We start from the raw sequence: 17894 nt of genomic DNA, 5'->3' as shown, positions 1-17894 counted from the left end.
GGCGGTCGTCTAGAACAATTAGAGGAAAGAGTGATGGCTATTCAAACTTTGACCATTCAGGTAGACACAACATTTCACCATTTCAGTCAATTCCTTGATCGAAATTTCACCAGATATTGGTCAAGACATAAGGAAAGCCCACACATTGATAAATTATGTATTTAACTTTTATAATTATTTCAATCAAAACAATGACACATTCATTTCTTTGCCTTTTCCTACAAATTGTATAGTGGATTCAATAATATTAACTTTCCTTTTTAGGCTTGTCGCTTTGTGACTTGGGAAAAGATGCAAGTTGTTGATTGTTAGGCACTTTACATGAACGAACAACAACTTTTATTAACAATATACCTGTCAAATACCTGTTTTACCGTACTATCCCGAAAGACTCAATAATATTATCAGAATGTGGTCAAGGAATGCTATTTCTAGAGAAACAAAACTAAACAATAGCTGAAAACTAAGTTTAACCTAGTTATGTGAAATTTCAGCATTGGGACATAATTGCAAATGTAGGAAATCGAAGATAAGTAACAGTTCTTCTCCGGAATTCAATGCATATATCAGTTTCATAGAGTAATGTAAAACATGCTGTTCAAGTTTCATGTACAACAATCCTTTCTTTCTATGATTTGGTGTTGTTTGAAATTTGTTCTTCTTTAAAACATGGGCATAATCGTTGACTTAAGAATTTTACATTCGCATTGCACGGGTTTCCTGGCCATATTATTAATATCACTTTCGACTTATCTCTCTAAAACATATTGTTCTATCCTTACAGCATGATTTATGAACAAGTGTCCGTTGGCTCTTTTGTGTAATATCAGCAAATCTTTGTTAAATGTGCATGAAAATTATGTATAAGTGAAAAGTTATATTTGCAGGACATAAATAAGCTAGGAGAGTCTGTTGAAAGAAACTATGGAGAAATAAAACGGCTAACCGTGTTCATCAACACCACTCTGTCACAGGTCATACAGACAGCGAAACCAGTATCAATAACCACGCAATATCAGAAAGATGGAACATGGAGTCCGGAGGGAAACGAAGTGAATCGGACTTGATCAGACTAAAACGAGCTTTTAGGGATCAGAAAAAAACGTCAGTTTGGGCTTTGCATTCAGAGTTAGACGATAATGAAAATAATCTTAGGAATGACCTGATACTGCAGGGGAGGGAAACTCTTAATAAAATCGAGGGGCATGCTAAAGAATTCTTGAGAGCATTTTGGAGATAATGGTCACAGTTAGCTCGGTATGGTCTATCGCAATAGACACTATAAGTGGCATTGCAGAAATACAAGAAATACAAGAAAAACTTACTTTAACTGCCGATGATGTGACAAACACAATAAACCGTGCATTGATGAACACAAAGAAACTAGACAATCTAATCGAGGCGAGTGATCGTTTCAGCCAGGAATTTACCTTGAAGATAAATCGAATTGTAGATAAGCGCAAACAAGAGACTACTGGTTTAAAAAAATGACATAAAGAACACTTGCTCTGCAGCTTCAAGTAACTCTCAAAATATAATTGATTTATTATACACACTCCATAATAGCAACGATATACGATTGATAGGCAGTTCTTCATCTTCCGGTCACCTCGAAGTATTTCTTAATAGCAAATGGGGTACAGTTTGTGATGATAACTTTAATACATATGCAGCTAACGTTGTCTGCAGAATGCTGTGATATAGACATGGCAATTATTATGGCAGTGCATACTTTGGGCCAGGAACTGGTCCTATACTTCTAGATGATGTCAGATGTACTGGTAACGAAAATATCTTATTTGGTTGTGAGATTGATTACAATACGGACGAGTGTAGACATGGCGAGGATGTTGGAGTGTCATGTACCGGATAAACATGATATGTATAATACGAAATACCTGTTAATGTATCTATTTCGTAAAGAAAGTCACTATAAATAAAAAGTGTCGATTGTTGTACAGAAGTCTGCTGTAATATTGATTATACATATTAATGTTATTTTTTGAACGCGCTGATAGGCACCACTTCTGTAGTGGAACATCACGAAGACAGAAATTCGTTTTATGTACATAGTTTCTTGTTCGGAGAAGTTGATATACATTGTAGTAAGAAACTGATCTGCTTTGAAAGCAATTGTTTGCATAGAAGATAGCAGATTGTTGTACAGTTAGTTTATTTCTCTCGATTCTCAGAATGTTATTTTTCAACTCTTTGCTCATGGAAGGTTAGTTTTAAACCATTGACCAACTTTTTATTCACCGAGGTTATGAATATCTACACGACAGAAGTGATTTGCGGAAGCTGAAGCTACAGATATTAAATGAAAGAGAGCCATTCTCTATATTATGATGAGTGCATAGCGCGGGAGAAAGCCATATTTACGAAAACGAATACAATTTATTTCTATTTCATGCTAATAGATGAAAATCAAACAAAAGGAATAACAAAAAACTGTATCTTTAGTACGTTTAGTGTGTAATTGTAAATTTTTCACTTACAAAACACAGTAAACACTGAATGAATTTTAACTATTGAACTTCAATCATTGTAGTAAATTAAACAACAGTAAGATCATTGACACATAAGCTTAGATTTAAACATGATTTATATACTTGTATGCACGAGCTCATCAAAAGGTCTAAAAGACTTTAAGAAATTGTTAGGTGTCAAGAAAACGACACAAACTGAATTTATAGATGGTGATCGTTGCAGAATGTTTTTAAAATTATCTTCAGCATTATAATGTCATTAAATATTTGATAAAAATTCAACATGCAAATGAAAACAAGATATATTATGAGTTAAAGGTTGGTAAAAAAAATTAAGAATTTGTTGTTTACATTAGCTTTTTACGATGATTAGCTGAAAGAAAATGGTCGCAATGTCATGAATATTTTTACTTAATGCTTTTGTTATACACTTGCCATTACTTTGTTTGCTTTTCCCAATGAAATTAAATCAAAATGTAAATGAAGGTCAAATTTTACAAAAATACTTTTCCGAACTGTTACCCTTTAGTTCGTTTATGAATTTGAATTATACGCAAATATTTTCATGAACATGGCGGAATGATTATAGTAGTATGGATTGTACACTACGCATTATAATGTCTCTATGTATATTTGTCAGTATGCTTCTTAGACATGTTTTCTTAATGTCACTGTTCACCGAATATTATACTTTGCTTGTCCTCATTGGCGTCTTACTCTATTTGAATATAAATATATTATGAAGCATATAATAAACACTTATGTAGTGTACTCTTATGTTTCTTATATGACTTTGGTTGTAGTTGTCGACATTTACGGGCCTAGCAGACTCTGTCAAAACAGAAGAAAAATTAAGAAATAATTTATAGCAAAAGAGTGCTTTAACACTATTTATGCAAGATGGGTGGTTATACGTCGGTCGTAATAATTATTTGAACGACGTATCACCACCCGAGTGTATAAATAATGTTAAAACACACGAGTGCTATAAATTATTTCGATTCTAATCTGCCCTTAATCTAAAACAGTAGATAAAATATAGAAGCGCTCTTTCTTGGTCGCAACAAAAACTTTGACGTCACCGCACGTTAATGTGACGTCATTCTAGCGTAAGAGTGTTTTAACAGAGACAAGCATATTAGAATATGCAATAAACGATTGTTTAGACGAATATGTCATACGTACATGCAGAGCTTTGAGAAACATAGCGTCATCAACAGAAAGAAATAAAATGGAATAGACTAGAATTGAGCAGAATAGAATAGAATAGAATAATTTCCAATAATATCTCTTGGATCCATGCAACTGCGCCCCCAACCGCACCCCCACCCCCAACCATAAAATCTCTTTCGGAAGCTTGCCAACCCCTCAAACAACAACAACAACAAAAACAACCCAAAAAATAAAAAAAAGAACCATCCCCCACCCCCCTCAAAAAAAAAATCATACGCTCCTTATATGGAGCATCCAATAAGAATACGTGCGAATATGTCTCAAGTAGGTATTGTGAAATTTTCGAGCCCCGTTTTTAACCACCTCTTAGTATCCACGAAATTTTCACAAATATGTCATACATGTGTGAGAAATTCATAGCATTTTTCACACATGTGACGAATTCGTGTGTGAAAATTAAGGTTCAACAGAGGGTTTGTGTGAAGTTAGCAGACTAGCAGAAAAGTAGAACAATTCAAGCAGAATTATAGCAGAATGCCAGAATAACTCCAGCAGAATAGCAGAACGACAAATTTCAAGGGTATATTTGGGGGAGAGGGGTCAAGGTCAAAAGTGGACATCTTGGCAAGGAAGTGGACACCATGGAATTTGTGTGTGTGTGTGTGTGTGGGTGGGGGGCGGGGGAGTGTATTTTGAGGGTGGTGGGTGATGGGGTTAAAGTTAGCAGAATAGCAAAACGACAAATTTCAAGGGCATATTTGTGTGTGTGTCGTGGGGTGGGAGGGGGCGGGGTATGGGGGTCAAGGTTAAAATTGAATATCTTGGCAAGTTGTTCTGCTATTGACCAGCAACCATTTTTATATTTTCAGAAACTAAAAAAAATCATGAACAATAAAATGCCGGTGCCAAGATTCGAAGGCCAGACCATTAGATCTTCAGTCCAGTGTGCTCACCACTGTGTCACTGCGGAAATTCATTTTTTTCCAAATTACGTACATATGTATAAACCGACTATGTATACGCCACAATGGTGTATATTTCTGGAGCTGTCGGCATTCGCGTCGCATTCGGCTACTTCGGATAGGTTTCGGCGTTTATACCACAAGCGTTCGTAGGCCACTCCTCGAACAGATGCCGAACGAGCCCGATGGCAAGGCTCCGCCCATATTTTTATTATTCCCGAAACTAGCAACATTTTTTCGCAACCCTTCCGCAAAGCATCGGGCTGTAAGTGGACGGCAGGTCTCGTTGTCAACATTTTTACCAAGTCATTCTATAATCCCACTTTGCATGGCAAAGTAATGCCCCAGACACCAACAACACCATCGCTATTCTTATATAGTGAAAATCAACAAGTTCGAAGTGCACTATGCTCTTAGCCTTTATGCTATGGACATAGGTCTTGCACGTTACACATTGTCATGATGTGATGAACACTTGTGCTAAGTTATTTGCAAACCAATCCGTGAATCATGAAGTAATTGACCGGACACGAAATGCGACGGGCAGAAGTATCAATGTCAAAGGATTATCAAAATATTGAGTGCTGAAGAATAGGACCTCTTTCTGTAGTGACCTTGACCTTTGATCCAATGAACCGAAATTATGCATGGGTCACCTACTCAATACGTTCTGTCATCCTGTGTAAAATGAGGCTCTATCAAACATAGCAAAACCAATATGTCCCTATGATCTGTCTAAGTAAACTTTTGTTTGGAAGGTGTGAAAAGCTCGAATGAACAATATTTTTACGTTTTTTATGTTTTTTCTACATTTTTTCTACATTTATTTGACTCGTGAAGAATACGTTTCTGCTCTGATAGGGGGGGGGGGGGGGGGGGGGGGGGGGGGGGGGGGGGGGGGGGGTAAATTTAGACTGTTAAATGCTTGTATGTTATTTTGTTTATGCTGTGTCCTAATATGTCAACGATAGAGACAATACCAAGTGGAAAAAAGTGCTCTAAACGAATTCATTATTCGACTGTGCGAAGAATTCATGCGAATATTTCACAAAAATTGTACGAATATGTCACAAATTTGTGAACTTATGTTTCACATGTTTCACATCTATACTCCTATAAAAACAAAAACCTTATATGTCACATTTCTGATTTGTGATATTTTTGACCTTATTTGTAACAAGTGTGTGATGAATTCTTACGAATTCTTTACGAGTGAGGAATTCGTTTCTGTGAAATTTACGGCGTATATGCCAATGAAATGCTAAAGAAGCACATCTGTACTTGAACTTATTTCTGGCATTATGAAGTATAGGAATAGTTTGTTTATACAGCGTTCCCGTTTTTTAACATTCCATGAAAACGAAATTTTGTTTGCAAATCAAAATGTCAGCAAAACCTAGAGAAGTTTACAGGAGATATAAATATGTGTTTACCGTGAAAGTTTTAAAATGTATTCTTCAAACAGCAACGCGCAATATCTGGAACATTTTACATTGAATCATGATATTCATGGAAATATATGTTTCTTTATTCTGACTATTATGCAAGCAAGTAAATAAGTATTGTGTAATACTAATGGTACTCTTTGTGAAATTTTATTCGTTACAACTTTAACACGTTTGCTATTTTTTTTTTATATATATTTTTGTTATAAACATCTGCGAAAGCACATATAAGAGCGTATAATTAATATACAGATATGTATCAATGTTCTGTAACTCTATTCCTTCAAGTAGGGAATGCTTTATAAAATGCAATAAAACTGTAAGCATTGATATAAAAATTGATGAAGGGAAATACTTTTTATTATCTTTAGTGAAATATATCATTTATTAATCATAAGAACTATGATATCATTTTGTTTCATCTGTTTAGAGATTCAGAATTCCTTTCCAAAATCGATGGGAAGTGGGCAGTTAGCAGGTACAGCAGTTAACTGATATAACTACTGGCAGTTAGAGAAGTTAATTGAAAGTACAACATTGATTACGGATGATGACATAAACAAGTAATCCTAATAGTGATAGTAGTCATTTAATTTAGTATGAAGAAAGAAGACTTCGGCAATGAATTTTCGGTAATATCATGTAATTTCCTCCCCTGATATACTGTCATTAAAATGAAAGTAGGAAATGTCAATTTGTATAAAAGTATAAGATAGTTTCGTATTGTGGCCCGACACTATTTTTTTTATATAAAACTCGTAAATGAATTTTACATGCACAAATATTCAATTGTTAATTTATCATGATAGTTGAGAAAGGAGAGGTAAAAACTATAAATGGTACGACAAGGCAACCACCCGAGTGAGGGTGTTTCAAAATTGACCCTGAAGAGATATTCTCGATTTTAATTAACGTCCAGTCCCGTAACAGAAGAAAACCCGAGGTCCAACCGGGTGGGCGTTGAAAAGAGGGTGGACGCTCACCACGTCTAGATGGTGGCCATCCTGGGAAAACTCTTGTTTCCGATCAAAGCTGGACAGATGTGTTTGGCCAGAAATGCTTAAAACGCCTTTTTGCCTCCAGCAGTAACTGTTGATTGCATGGGCATAACCATAGAAGAACCTGTGGTGCATCTGGTGGCCGTTGTAGACCCGGCATAGCGGCTGCCCCGGGGAAAACTTGTTTACTCGTAAGCGGGTATCAAAGTCGGTTCTAAACGGATATTCTCGATTTTTCTTGGTGAGGTCCAGTCCCGTAACATTAGAAACACCCGGGGTCAGACGGCGTACAGGTATTGATAATTGGCGTAAACAAAATCAGATTTAAACAATACCCCAATGTAAATGTGAAATAAAATTTACTTATAGGCAGAAATAATGTTGGTATACATGATGGGATTAGAACTAAGAAGCAAATTTAAATGAACACTAAGTATTGAGTATCATTGATAGCTAGTCTCCCCATTAACTATATCTTGACCCACTACTGTTAATCTTACCACCACTCATTCATGAACACATGGCGGTCTCGGAGGATTTCTCTTGCGACGGTAAATTAATCAAAGAAATCTCTTTAGTTTTAGGCACCAGAACTAACAAAAATCCTCTGTCTGATATTCATTGATATCAAATACTTTTCAACAAATCCTGCAAGAGCTATGGATAGAAAAAAAAACCTTTAAACAAGTACTCATGAACTGAAGATCTTCACAAAACTTGGTCTGTAACATTCCTGTTGTGTCTCTGTCAGGGTTGTTCAAATGCGTTAAGGGTTTGCTAGTGCTTGTACGGACTTATTGGAGTATTCTCAAACGGTCTGTTTGGCCCCAGGGCTAAAAATTTATAGTTATATAAATAGTTTCCATGAAACTGATAGTCGAAGACAGAGTTGCACAAAACTTGGTCTGTTAATTTCTGTCCTAGAACTCTCTCAATTTTGTTTACACGGTTCAGATAGCAGACAACGCTAAAAAAGAAAACTCTTTAAACGACTTTTTTCTTCTCACGAACTATTTAAACAAATTTTGTATGTAGCATTTTTGTATGTAAATCTCACAAATGTATCTAAAAGTTTTACTTGACCCCTTATAATTAGTGACTGCAGGAGATAAGCCTTTACACGACTATACTCTTTAACTGTTAATATCTCTTCATCAAACTTGGTCTGTAATATCCTTGTATGGATATGGACTGGAAGTTTTTTTTACAGATAGTTCTGCTTAACTTCTTCATATAAACGCCAAAGCTGGCAGATGATAAATAATAATAATAAATATTAAAACAATAAAGCAATAGCGTAGTAAAACAAAATAAAATTCAAGAACAAAAATGCATTATTGAATCTCTGAAATGTTCTTGGATTAACTGTCTGGAACTTTTCTAAAACGGTTATTTTGCGCACACAGCACATGTAAGTTCCCGCCCGTTCACATAAGGTGGACATCGCAATGACCCACAGCGTGCCTCAACAAAATAAAACAGCTTTCCATTGGCATTAGATGGTCCTCCGCCGATAATCTCCGGCTCACCGTCTAAGCAAACAAATTCGGTTGCATAATGGGATTCATGTCCGCTGGTGAGATATCCGCTATATTCCAATGTCCAACCGTCATAACAGATGTTTCTACCTGGTAACATTATAACACTTGGCCGCTTTGTCCTACAGACACAGCATGGCACATCGTTTTCGACCAAGGTCTTACCAAAGAACTTCTCTATGTGTCTTCCTTTAAGTTCGTACTCTGCTCCATAGACAGTTCCAGCTGTCTGCTCTGAATCTTCATAAACACCCCATACTGGTACCTCAGGTAAACATAAATAATTGCTTGCGGCACCTTGTTTGTTATAATGTCCACCACCTGCATACCCCTTGTACACCATTTCTGTCCCATTTCCAGGACATTGTGTTCTTCCCCAGCGGACGTATGTGTTTCCTGCCAAACCGAACGACTTTTTCGCGTCTATCTCTTTCAGCCCTTTTTCTACACGGTCTTCTATTGCTCGAGTATTAAGGCTCTCCTCTGTAATATACAATGCAATTCTGAAGAAATTCTAGAATCACTAGACAAGATTTTGTTTTGACAATGCAACATAATAATAGTAATAAGCATGTTTCATACGTATATATTGGAGGTTGTTTTATGTATTTGGTCAAATACTTTTCTAACACAGACTTTCATTTCAATAAACTAATAAATCAAAAGATGAGACATTCATAGCAATGAAACAAGCCCGACATCAGATGTCTGTATGACTGTAAAGGGGATTCAGAAAGTTCTTTGTAGACTCATGTTATTTGTGGGGCCTCCGTGGCTGAGTGGTTAAGGTCGCTGACTTTGAATCACATGCCCCTCAACATGTGAGGAAGACATCCAGCACGCTTACGGAAGGTGCCCGCTCGATGAAATAATGCATGGAGGAGCACCTAGGGTATTCATCCACCATCAAAGCATATGACATATAATATTGTGTCGGTGCGACGTTAAACCCAACAAAACAAACAAAACATGTTATCTGTAGCACACTTATTACGTAGACATGACGAATTCAAAAAACGGCCATGACACGGATTTACGTAGAAAATTCAGGTTCTTCTAACCTTAAAGTAATAATGTATGTTGCCTTGATTATGGAGTAAATAGTATACATCATAAGATGGAATGGAATTTGAGGACTGTTGACATGTTTTAACTCAAACTTATAAATGACCCTGTGAAAACATTATGTTCAGCATATTTGTAAAAACTATTTAAACTTCAAAAATAAACATTCAATGATAATTTGGATCATGTGAAAATACATATTCAATGCAAAGGAAGAAACAAAAGTAACCAGTATTACGGCTTTGATTTAATCATATCTGTCTAGAGTAATATTCACGCGATAGTTATCTGACGCAAACTAGAAACAGCGAAGCCATTATTTACATATTATTATCGTATTATAATAATAATTAAAAAATATGATTTTTTTAAACTTTGAATTTCACACGGGGGCGCTTTTAAAATCAAAGAGTACATTTTTACAAAATCGTCCGTTTAGTTTACAAACTTTTCTGAAATTAGTATTTGTATGCCTTTTGTTGAAGTCCTACTGTCTTGATTAATATAAAAGCAAGATATTGATTTAAACTGTTGATATAAAATAAACTTAATATGTTTCATGTAGATCTACTAACGTTAACATAGGAACTCCCAGTATAGCAAGCATTTTGGACATAGGAATGTAATACACTCATTGAGACTTTTAGAAAAGTTATATAACTAACGTATGCATTGTTGTGCAAAAGAGAAAGAAATTATGAGAAACCCATGTTTTGCAATTGGTGATCCGGCATCAAGTACAGAAATAATTCTTATATTATATTCAGTAACACATAAAATAAAATATGTGAGTAAATTTTGGTAATTGTGACGGGCTTTGAAGTCATAGTGCAGAAATGAAATACGGGCCTTGACCAAAATAGTCCACATGACCAAGTGATCTTTGTTTGAAAAGATAAAAATACTGGAAACAAATTTTAAAACAAGAAAGAAAAATTAAAAAAATATAGTTGCATAACTGAGCTCATTTTACTAAATTCTTGTTGTAGATAAATGTACAGACAGGGCATGTCATCAAAATTTTACTCGTGCGTGTTTTTAGAAATCTCTATATTTGATCCCTATCAGCAATATTCTAACTGCTATACTCGTTTTGAAACAATATTTAGAAATTCAGCATATAAAGTGACTTTTACCTTTCAATGTGTTTGTTAGTTTAATCACTTCCTCAGTCAATTCCTTTATTTTGTTTTGTTCGATTTCCAACATTACCATTTTATGTAACATTTTATATTCGTAGTCGAATCTAGATGTACATAACGGTTCCTCCATGTGTTTGTCCATTGCAATTACACGTCGGTTAAACGATATGAATAAATATAGTACTGTCCACGGTATCATATTAAATGTAGCCGGCATGTTTTTCTTGTCTGTACGATCTAACTTTAACAGAGTAGATGCCGATCGTTAGAAATGCACTGAAATTAACAAGCTACAGCTAACGCCAACGCTTCATATGTTGGCGGCCTCGTGTAAGATGATAAGTAGCTGGCAGGTTCTGAAATTCCCATCAACATTTCACACTTTAGAACAGTACAGAGTTTTCCCATGAACTATTAACAACTGCGGAGAAAGGGGAATTTGATGTGGGAATTTCGTGAAGAATGCCGTACACGTGAAAAGCATATATCAATTTTAAATGAATAGTTAGATACTAAGACAGTGGACCCGTAACGACACTCGGCAAAAGCAGAATTATTGTCTCCAGCACGGTAAGTGTTATGACTTGGAATGATTAATTCAGTTTTTAAATCAACAGTTACACCCTTTTACCTTCACCTCATCATGAGGAAATTTAATCATCACTTAGATGAATCATAAACACTTAAAGTACATAACAGACTCTTTACTGTTATACAAACAATTAGAAAAGCACTTTAAGACTTTTTTTGCGCATGGTTGTGACATATTATATATACCACATATTTATGGAACATTGTATTTTTCTTTTAATTCTGGCAGATAAAAGTACATCCAGTTTTCCAAATCATACAATTGTTTCTTTTAATATTTAACGTCGATGGGTTAGTTACAGGAGAGATGCCTTGGAGCTGTTTATTTATAATTCACTGTTAGAACCTGTATGCTTACTGCACTCATACTGTCACGTGACTGGATATTACAAAAAGTTCGCATCTTTTCATGAAAACAACATCACAACAACAAAACATGCGGTATTTTTCAAAATGTCAACCTCATTGCATCTACCATTTTGGCAATGCAATAGAAGACAGTCAAAAGCATGAATTGCTGACCTCGACTTGGGGCAATGTGCATAAATATACATTCACTTCCAGATTAGTAGCTATCTAGGTAAGGCTAGATACCTGTGTATTATCATATATGTGACATCGACTGTGAGTTAACATTCAAATATTATGTTCTTAACCTAGTTGAAATATGTTTGTATTATAAAATTAAAGATTATATCCACCCTTGGACGGCATTGGCTGTTATTAATTATGCATATATATATGATTAATGTTTATTTAAGAATAGTATTACAACACTACACGGAGTTTGCTATTTAGACTGTTGCGAATAAAAGCACTTACCACCGTGCATATTGTGTAAAAACGATGCAATACATGTGTACAAACTGTTGTAAATACGCCCCAAACATCACCCGAAGTAACGTTTGGTTATATATATTAAAAAGAAAAACATGGATAAATATATCAACTGTGCACACAAATAAACACGCACGCACACATGCGAAGCAAACACACGAGGACACAACGAACAAATAAAGGAACATAGTTGGGCTCCGCCTACAAACGGTCAGTGGCAAAAACACCACTGGGGTGCTTAAACCGGTTTATGGCGCGCGTCCAACCTCACTCTTACCCCCACCATATTCCAATGTCACGGGACAGTGTAAATAATGTAACAAATATATTTAGTTTGTCGGCACAGTAAACGTTGTCGTAAATCGTCATGTAAGCTTCCGGTTGGGCATGCGCACATACAAATGTTAAGGTGTACTACCTCCGCGGCATATGAAATGCATTAATGTCATTTGTGACTTGTAAGTGTTTAAATGTTTAAAATGTCATTTTTAAAAAGATAGTGAGTCAAGCATCAGGTGTCAGCCATTTCAACACTAGATCTAGTCAACATGATATACACTGATTGAATGGCTTTAACGGTTAAAACTGGAAATTTCTGAAATGCATTTGAATGTCTCCCACCAAGATAAGAGGCCAGTACTGTTTTTCCAGGAAAGACGGCTTCGCGTGTATCGATGCTATACACCGGGCACGTTGATGAAAACAGGCAATTTGGGGCTTTCTCCCACCCTGTCTATCTGGTCAGATCGCTCTGTGTCTGTTCTGGTAGAGGAGGACTTTGGTGCCCTGAGCGGTTGTCTTCCTTCGTATGTAAAGCACCTTTGAACGTGTATTTCATGAAAAGGGTGCTTTATAAGTAAGATCTAATATAATATATCATACCGGTAACTTTGACAACTACAAACAACCCTTTTGAAGAGCAATCATATCAGATCAAAGAAATGTACGTTCTTTCACATAACAATAATTTCCACTTCGAGTTTGTTTTTTTGCATGTGACGCTGCTCAAAAAGCGGTCACATTGTACAAATGCTAGCTTGCAATTTATCGTTAATTTCAATGGTATTATGACTTCAAAATATGCATTCATATTTTGGCCAGTAATGAAGCCTAATTACATAAAGTATTGAAGTAGCAGAAAGTGTTTTAGCTAGTAATGATTTCTAAAGTGAGTTCCAGAGTGCTTTGCTTACATTCCAGGAAACACTACCACAATTCATATACTACACATTAAACGTTACGCTGTATAAGTTCTTAGAGGACAGACCAATAACTTTGTATTTGTGTTGTTATTTTCGGCCATTTTCGACGGGTCGGTGTTACGATAGGATTTTTGTTCTAAAAAGAACGAAACAGACCGAAGCTTTCGAATCCCATGGAGACATTTTAATATGCTTTCTGTCCGAGCAATTGTTAATGCACTGACAAGCTGAGAACCTGCATTTGCAATATTTATACCCAAAGAGACTTCATAGATCTGTCAATCTTCGTTATATAAAACAAGGATAAATATCAAACAGGGAATGCCGCGTCTCCCTAAAACGAAACAAACAGCATGCAGACGTACACACACACTCACACACACACACAAGGCAAACACACGAGGACACAACAAATAAATAAAGGAACACAGTGTGGCACCGCCTTGTAACGGTCAGTGGCAAAAACACCACTGGGGAACATAAGAAAAATAACGGGCCTCCTGCTAGCTTTTACAGAAAGCTAACCTTGTAATATAGTTAGAATAATTTAGTTTAATAGTACTTTATTGTATCTGTTGTTAAGGCATATAAACAATAATATGAACACAAAAAGTAATTTACACAAATAGACTGGGCCACGAGTTATATCAACATCAGAAACCGCCCGTTCCACATGAAGTCAGTTAGAATAATTAAGAATATTTGTTAGACCAGAAGTCAATGCTTTACGTCATTTATCCAGTTTACACGGGTATGTTCATATCGAAGCTCTAGCCTAGGGAAGGGTAGGCTGTTGTGTAAATGGTACTTACTCCCACCAGTAAAGTAACCGACCAATCAAAAATTGGGCCCTGGAAATATGAACAACATTTTCCCTGTACATTGAGCGCTGTGATGAAAAGCAAGGAACCAGGAAACCCTACCTTGCCGTGGAGTTTGCAGAGTTCAGCTCTTCAACAGAGAAGGTACGATTGGTGTACTTACTTATACCGTTAAAGTGGATTATCGATTATACAGTCGGTCTCTACTCTACCCTAGAGCTTCGATGTGAACTTACCCTAAGCTCATTTGTGTTCGAAAAACAATATAAATTGCATAAAAAGAACAATGCTTTTGGGTTTAGTCTTTATGGTATTAAGTATACAAAAAAACACTTTAATGTAAAAAGCGGTCAATAAATCCTGTGATCCGTAATTAGTTATATACTAGGATAAAAAGTAACTGTTTCATATCCCGCACATTCACGATTTCTACGTTGTTTCCTAGATATATTTCTTTAGATTTCATGTAAGCACTATAAATGCTTCACTGTTTTCGTGTTGTTCTTTTGGTAACATTTTATTTTGTAAGATAACTAGACATTGTTTAAACTCATTTTTATGGTAGCATATTTCTGCATTCGAAAATCATAAAATTTGAAAAAAAAAACCAAACAATACTTTTCGCGAAAAAATGAATAAACTTTCGTGAATTTAGGAGAACGTTTACGTGAAAATATTATCTGGTTATAGTGCCCAGTACTACATAAAGATAACTCTATAAAGATAACTTCTGTTTTCAAGAAAAAAGAAAGTTTCGCGAAAACCTTTTATTTTCGTGAAAACAAACGTTTTGATTTCATATTTCTGCATACACTTGAGCAGATAATTTTTCGCGTAAAGTTGCATTTTTTCGCGATATTCTTTTTTTTGAAAATATAAGATTTTTATGATATTTTCAAGATTATCGTATGCAGAAAAAACAACGTTTTTTATTATCGCATGCAGTAGTTGGCACAATATATAAAATTATATAAACATCTTCTCGTATGAAACTAACAGGATTACACAAAACATGGTCTGTAACATTCTTCTTTGGACCTCTCGACAGAGCTGAAAATAGAAAACAGCAGCACTTTTTTCTATTGCTTAACCTCTTTTAACTACAGCTAAAAATAGGAAATACCGTTCCAACGACTTTCAAATCTATACCGCTTGATATCATCTTTCACATTACAGTATGTTATGACATATTAAAGGCCTTGATAAACGTTTATGGTAATAGTAATATACACGTATAATGCATGCATAAAGGGCATGTTATGTATTTAGCCAAATATTTTACTAAGTTAACATAGACTTTTAGTTTAAATCAACTAGTTATCATAAGAGTATTTTTCCAAGAATGAAATATGAAAACTTCAGTTATAAAGTACAATCTATGATGTATGATTTTTTTATAAAGGACACGCAAATAGAGACTGTTTTCATTAATTATTATCTGTGTGAAAACTGATTCAGAAAGTTCTCTCGTGTCTTTGTTTAAACGTTACTATTACATCAATATTATATGAATTATTAGACATTAAGACAGTGGACCCGTAACGACACCCGGCAATTTCCGTGTGATTACGTATTCTCGTTAGGCAATTCGGCATTCTTCGGACGAAAACGTAAATCACTTACGGAGCACACGTAATTTGCCGATTGTCGTTACGTGGCCACGGCCTTAACCCTTACCCTGCTAAATTTCTTTAATGAACTTGTTCATCTTCCAATTTGGACAGTACCATTAACTGTTAAAAAGGGTGCTTACCAAAAAGATACTGGCTGAATAGCGAACAGTGCAGATCATGATCCGACTGCACAGTTTTTAAATTAACAATTACACACTTTCACCATCACCTGATCATAAGTAAGTCTAATCATCACTGACATGAAGTATAAACACATTATATGATATTAAACTGACAGACTCTTTACCTTTATACAAATAATAAGAAATCATAGATTTTATGGCGCATGGATGTGTTTTTTTTAACCATATTATTCTGGAACATTGTATTTTTCTTTTTATTCTGGCAGATAATAGTATAGCCAGTTCTCCAAAGCGTACACTTGTTTCTTTTAATATTGTTACGTTAATGGATTAGTGATAGGATAGATGCCTTGGAGCTGTTCATTTATACCTCACTATTTATTTTATACGTGTACGCTGAATATACTCATACAGTCACGTGACTTGATATTACAAAATAATCGCTTCTTTTTATGAAAAAAGCAACAACAACAAAACCCAACAACAACAACAACAACAACAACGGAAAAGCACAAAACAAAAACAAAACAAAAATAAAACAAACCAGAAAACCCCATCACAACCCTGAAAGCATTAGAAATGTAGTGAGACAAGCAATTCTTATGAATGGGACTGTCATATTGCTTATTTAACAAGGTCATACAATGGGCAGCTCTAATTGACAGGCGGTACATGATAGTGTTTTGTATTCATCATGTCAAGTTATATATTCACATACACAAACATAAAATATATTATTTATTTCATTTAAGCTTCTAAAATTTTATAAGCAGTCTCTTCATGCTCTCAGTCCACCCTCTTGTGTTTTTAGTTATTCTATAACTCATAAAATATAAAAGGTAATGGTAATACATCAGAAGCTTTTGCATCATAATTATGGTCTTATCACCACCAGCAGCTTCATTTGGTAAGGTCAGCCCATTTAGATTACATCTTCCGTCTTTTTGAACGACAGTTGATACCATTTCTTCTAGTATCTTGTGTATTCCAGGTTCCTTGTTTTCCATATCTATGTTTTTGCCCCAAATAATCCTTCTAATCTAAACCTCTATCATAGTCTCTTGTTTTTTTTTCTTTCATACCAAGCTCTACATTTATCTCTTGTACCTGTAAATAGGATGAATTCCGGTAAGTTAACCACCCAGGTCAGCATGTTGTGTGATTATTTCCAATATAAACTATTTGATGGAAATAATGTTTATCGAGATAGATATGGTAAAATAGATATAGTCTCCGCCGAACTGATTGGCATATATACAGAAAGTTTTACTATTTGATGGAAATAATGTTTGTCGAGATAGATATGGTGAAATAGATATTGTCTGGGCCGAACTGATTGGCATATATACAGAAAGTTTTACTATTTAATGGAAATAATGTTTATCGAGATAGACATGGTGAAATAGATATAGTCTGGGCCGAACTGATTGGCATATATATAGAAAGTTTTACTATTTAATGGAAATAATGTTTATCAAGATAGATACGTTGAAATAGATAAACAGTATGGGTCGAAGTGATTGGCATATATATATATATATATAGAAAGTTTTACTATTTAATGGAAATAATGTTTATCAAGATAGATACGTTGAAATAGATTTACAGTATGGGCCAAACTATTTGGCATATATACATTCTGTTTTTCTTTTGCCCCCCAAATTCCAGTTAAATCTAAAAGTATGTAAACTGAGTAAATTATAAGTTTTCTTACATCAAGGACTATTGTCTTATCAAACCGCATGCACTATTTTACATCCTATTTAACGTAAATAAAACATATAACATTATTGGCATGAGAAACTTTAAATTTGTTACCGTAATGTTTTGAATTTTACGACTACAACCATAATTTGACCATACATTCTGCGAAAG

At 35.1% G+C, this 17894-nt stretch overlaps 1 protein-coding gene across 1 annotated transcript; it reads right to left on the bottom strand.

Moving 5' to 3' along the window:
• Positions 1 to 6217: 6217 nt before the first annotated feature.
• LOC123532597 (uncharacterized) lies at positions 6218 to 11146 on the bottom strand. Its single transcript, XM_045314061.2, has 2 exons — positions 10807 to 11146; positions 6218 to 9088 (listed from the first exon to the last, which is right to left on the bottom strand). The coding sequence occupies exons 1-2, from the start codon at positions 11027 to 11029 to the stop codon at positions 8457 to 8459; spliced, it is 855 nt and encodes a 284-aa protein (XP_045169996.2). The 5' UTR covers positions 11030 to 11146; the 3' UTR covers positions 6218 to 8456.
• Between the last annotated feature and the right edge of the window lie 6748 nt (positions 11147 to 17894).

Source organism: Mercenaria mercenaria, unplaced genomic scaffold (genome assembly GCF_021730395.1).
Source record: "Mercenaria mercenaria strain notata unplaced genomic scaffold, MADL_Memer_1 contig_4240, whole genome shotgun sequence".
Lineage (NCBI taxonomy): Eukaryota > Metazoa > Mollusca > Bivalvia > Venerida > Veneridae > Mercenaria > Mercenaria mercenaria.
Note: the sequence above shows the minus strand (reverse complement) of the source record. Positions and strands in the feature narration are given on the sequence as shown.

Bases quoted from the DNA above. Each gene is read 5' to 3' on its own strand.
- LOC123532597 (XM_045314061.2), bottom strand. From the start codon at position 11,029: ATGCCGGCTACATTTAATATGATACCGTGGACAGTACTATATTTATTC. The intron at 9,089-10,806 runs GTAAAAGTCACT...TGTATATTACAG, and splicing joins ACTAACAAACACATTGAAAG to AGGAGAGCCTTAATACTCGA.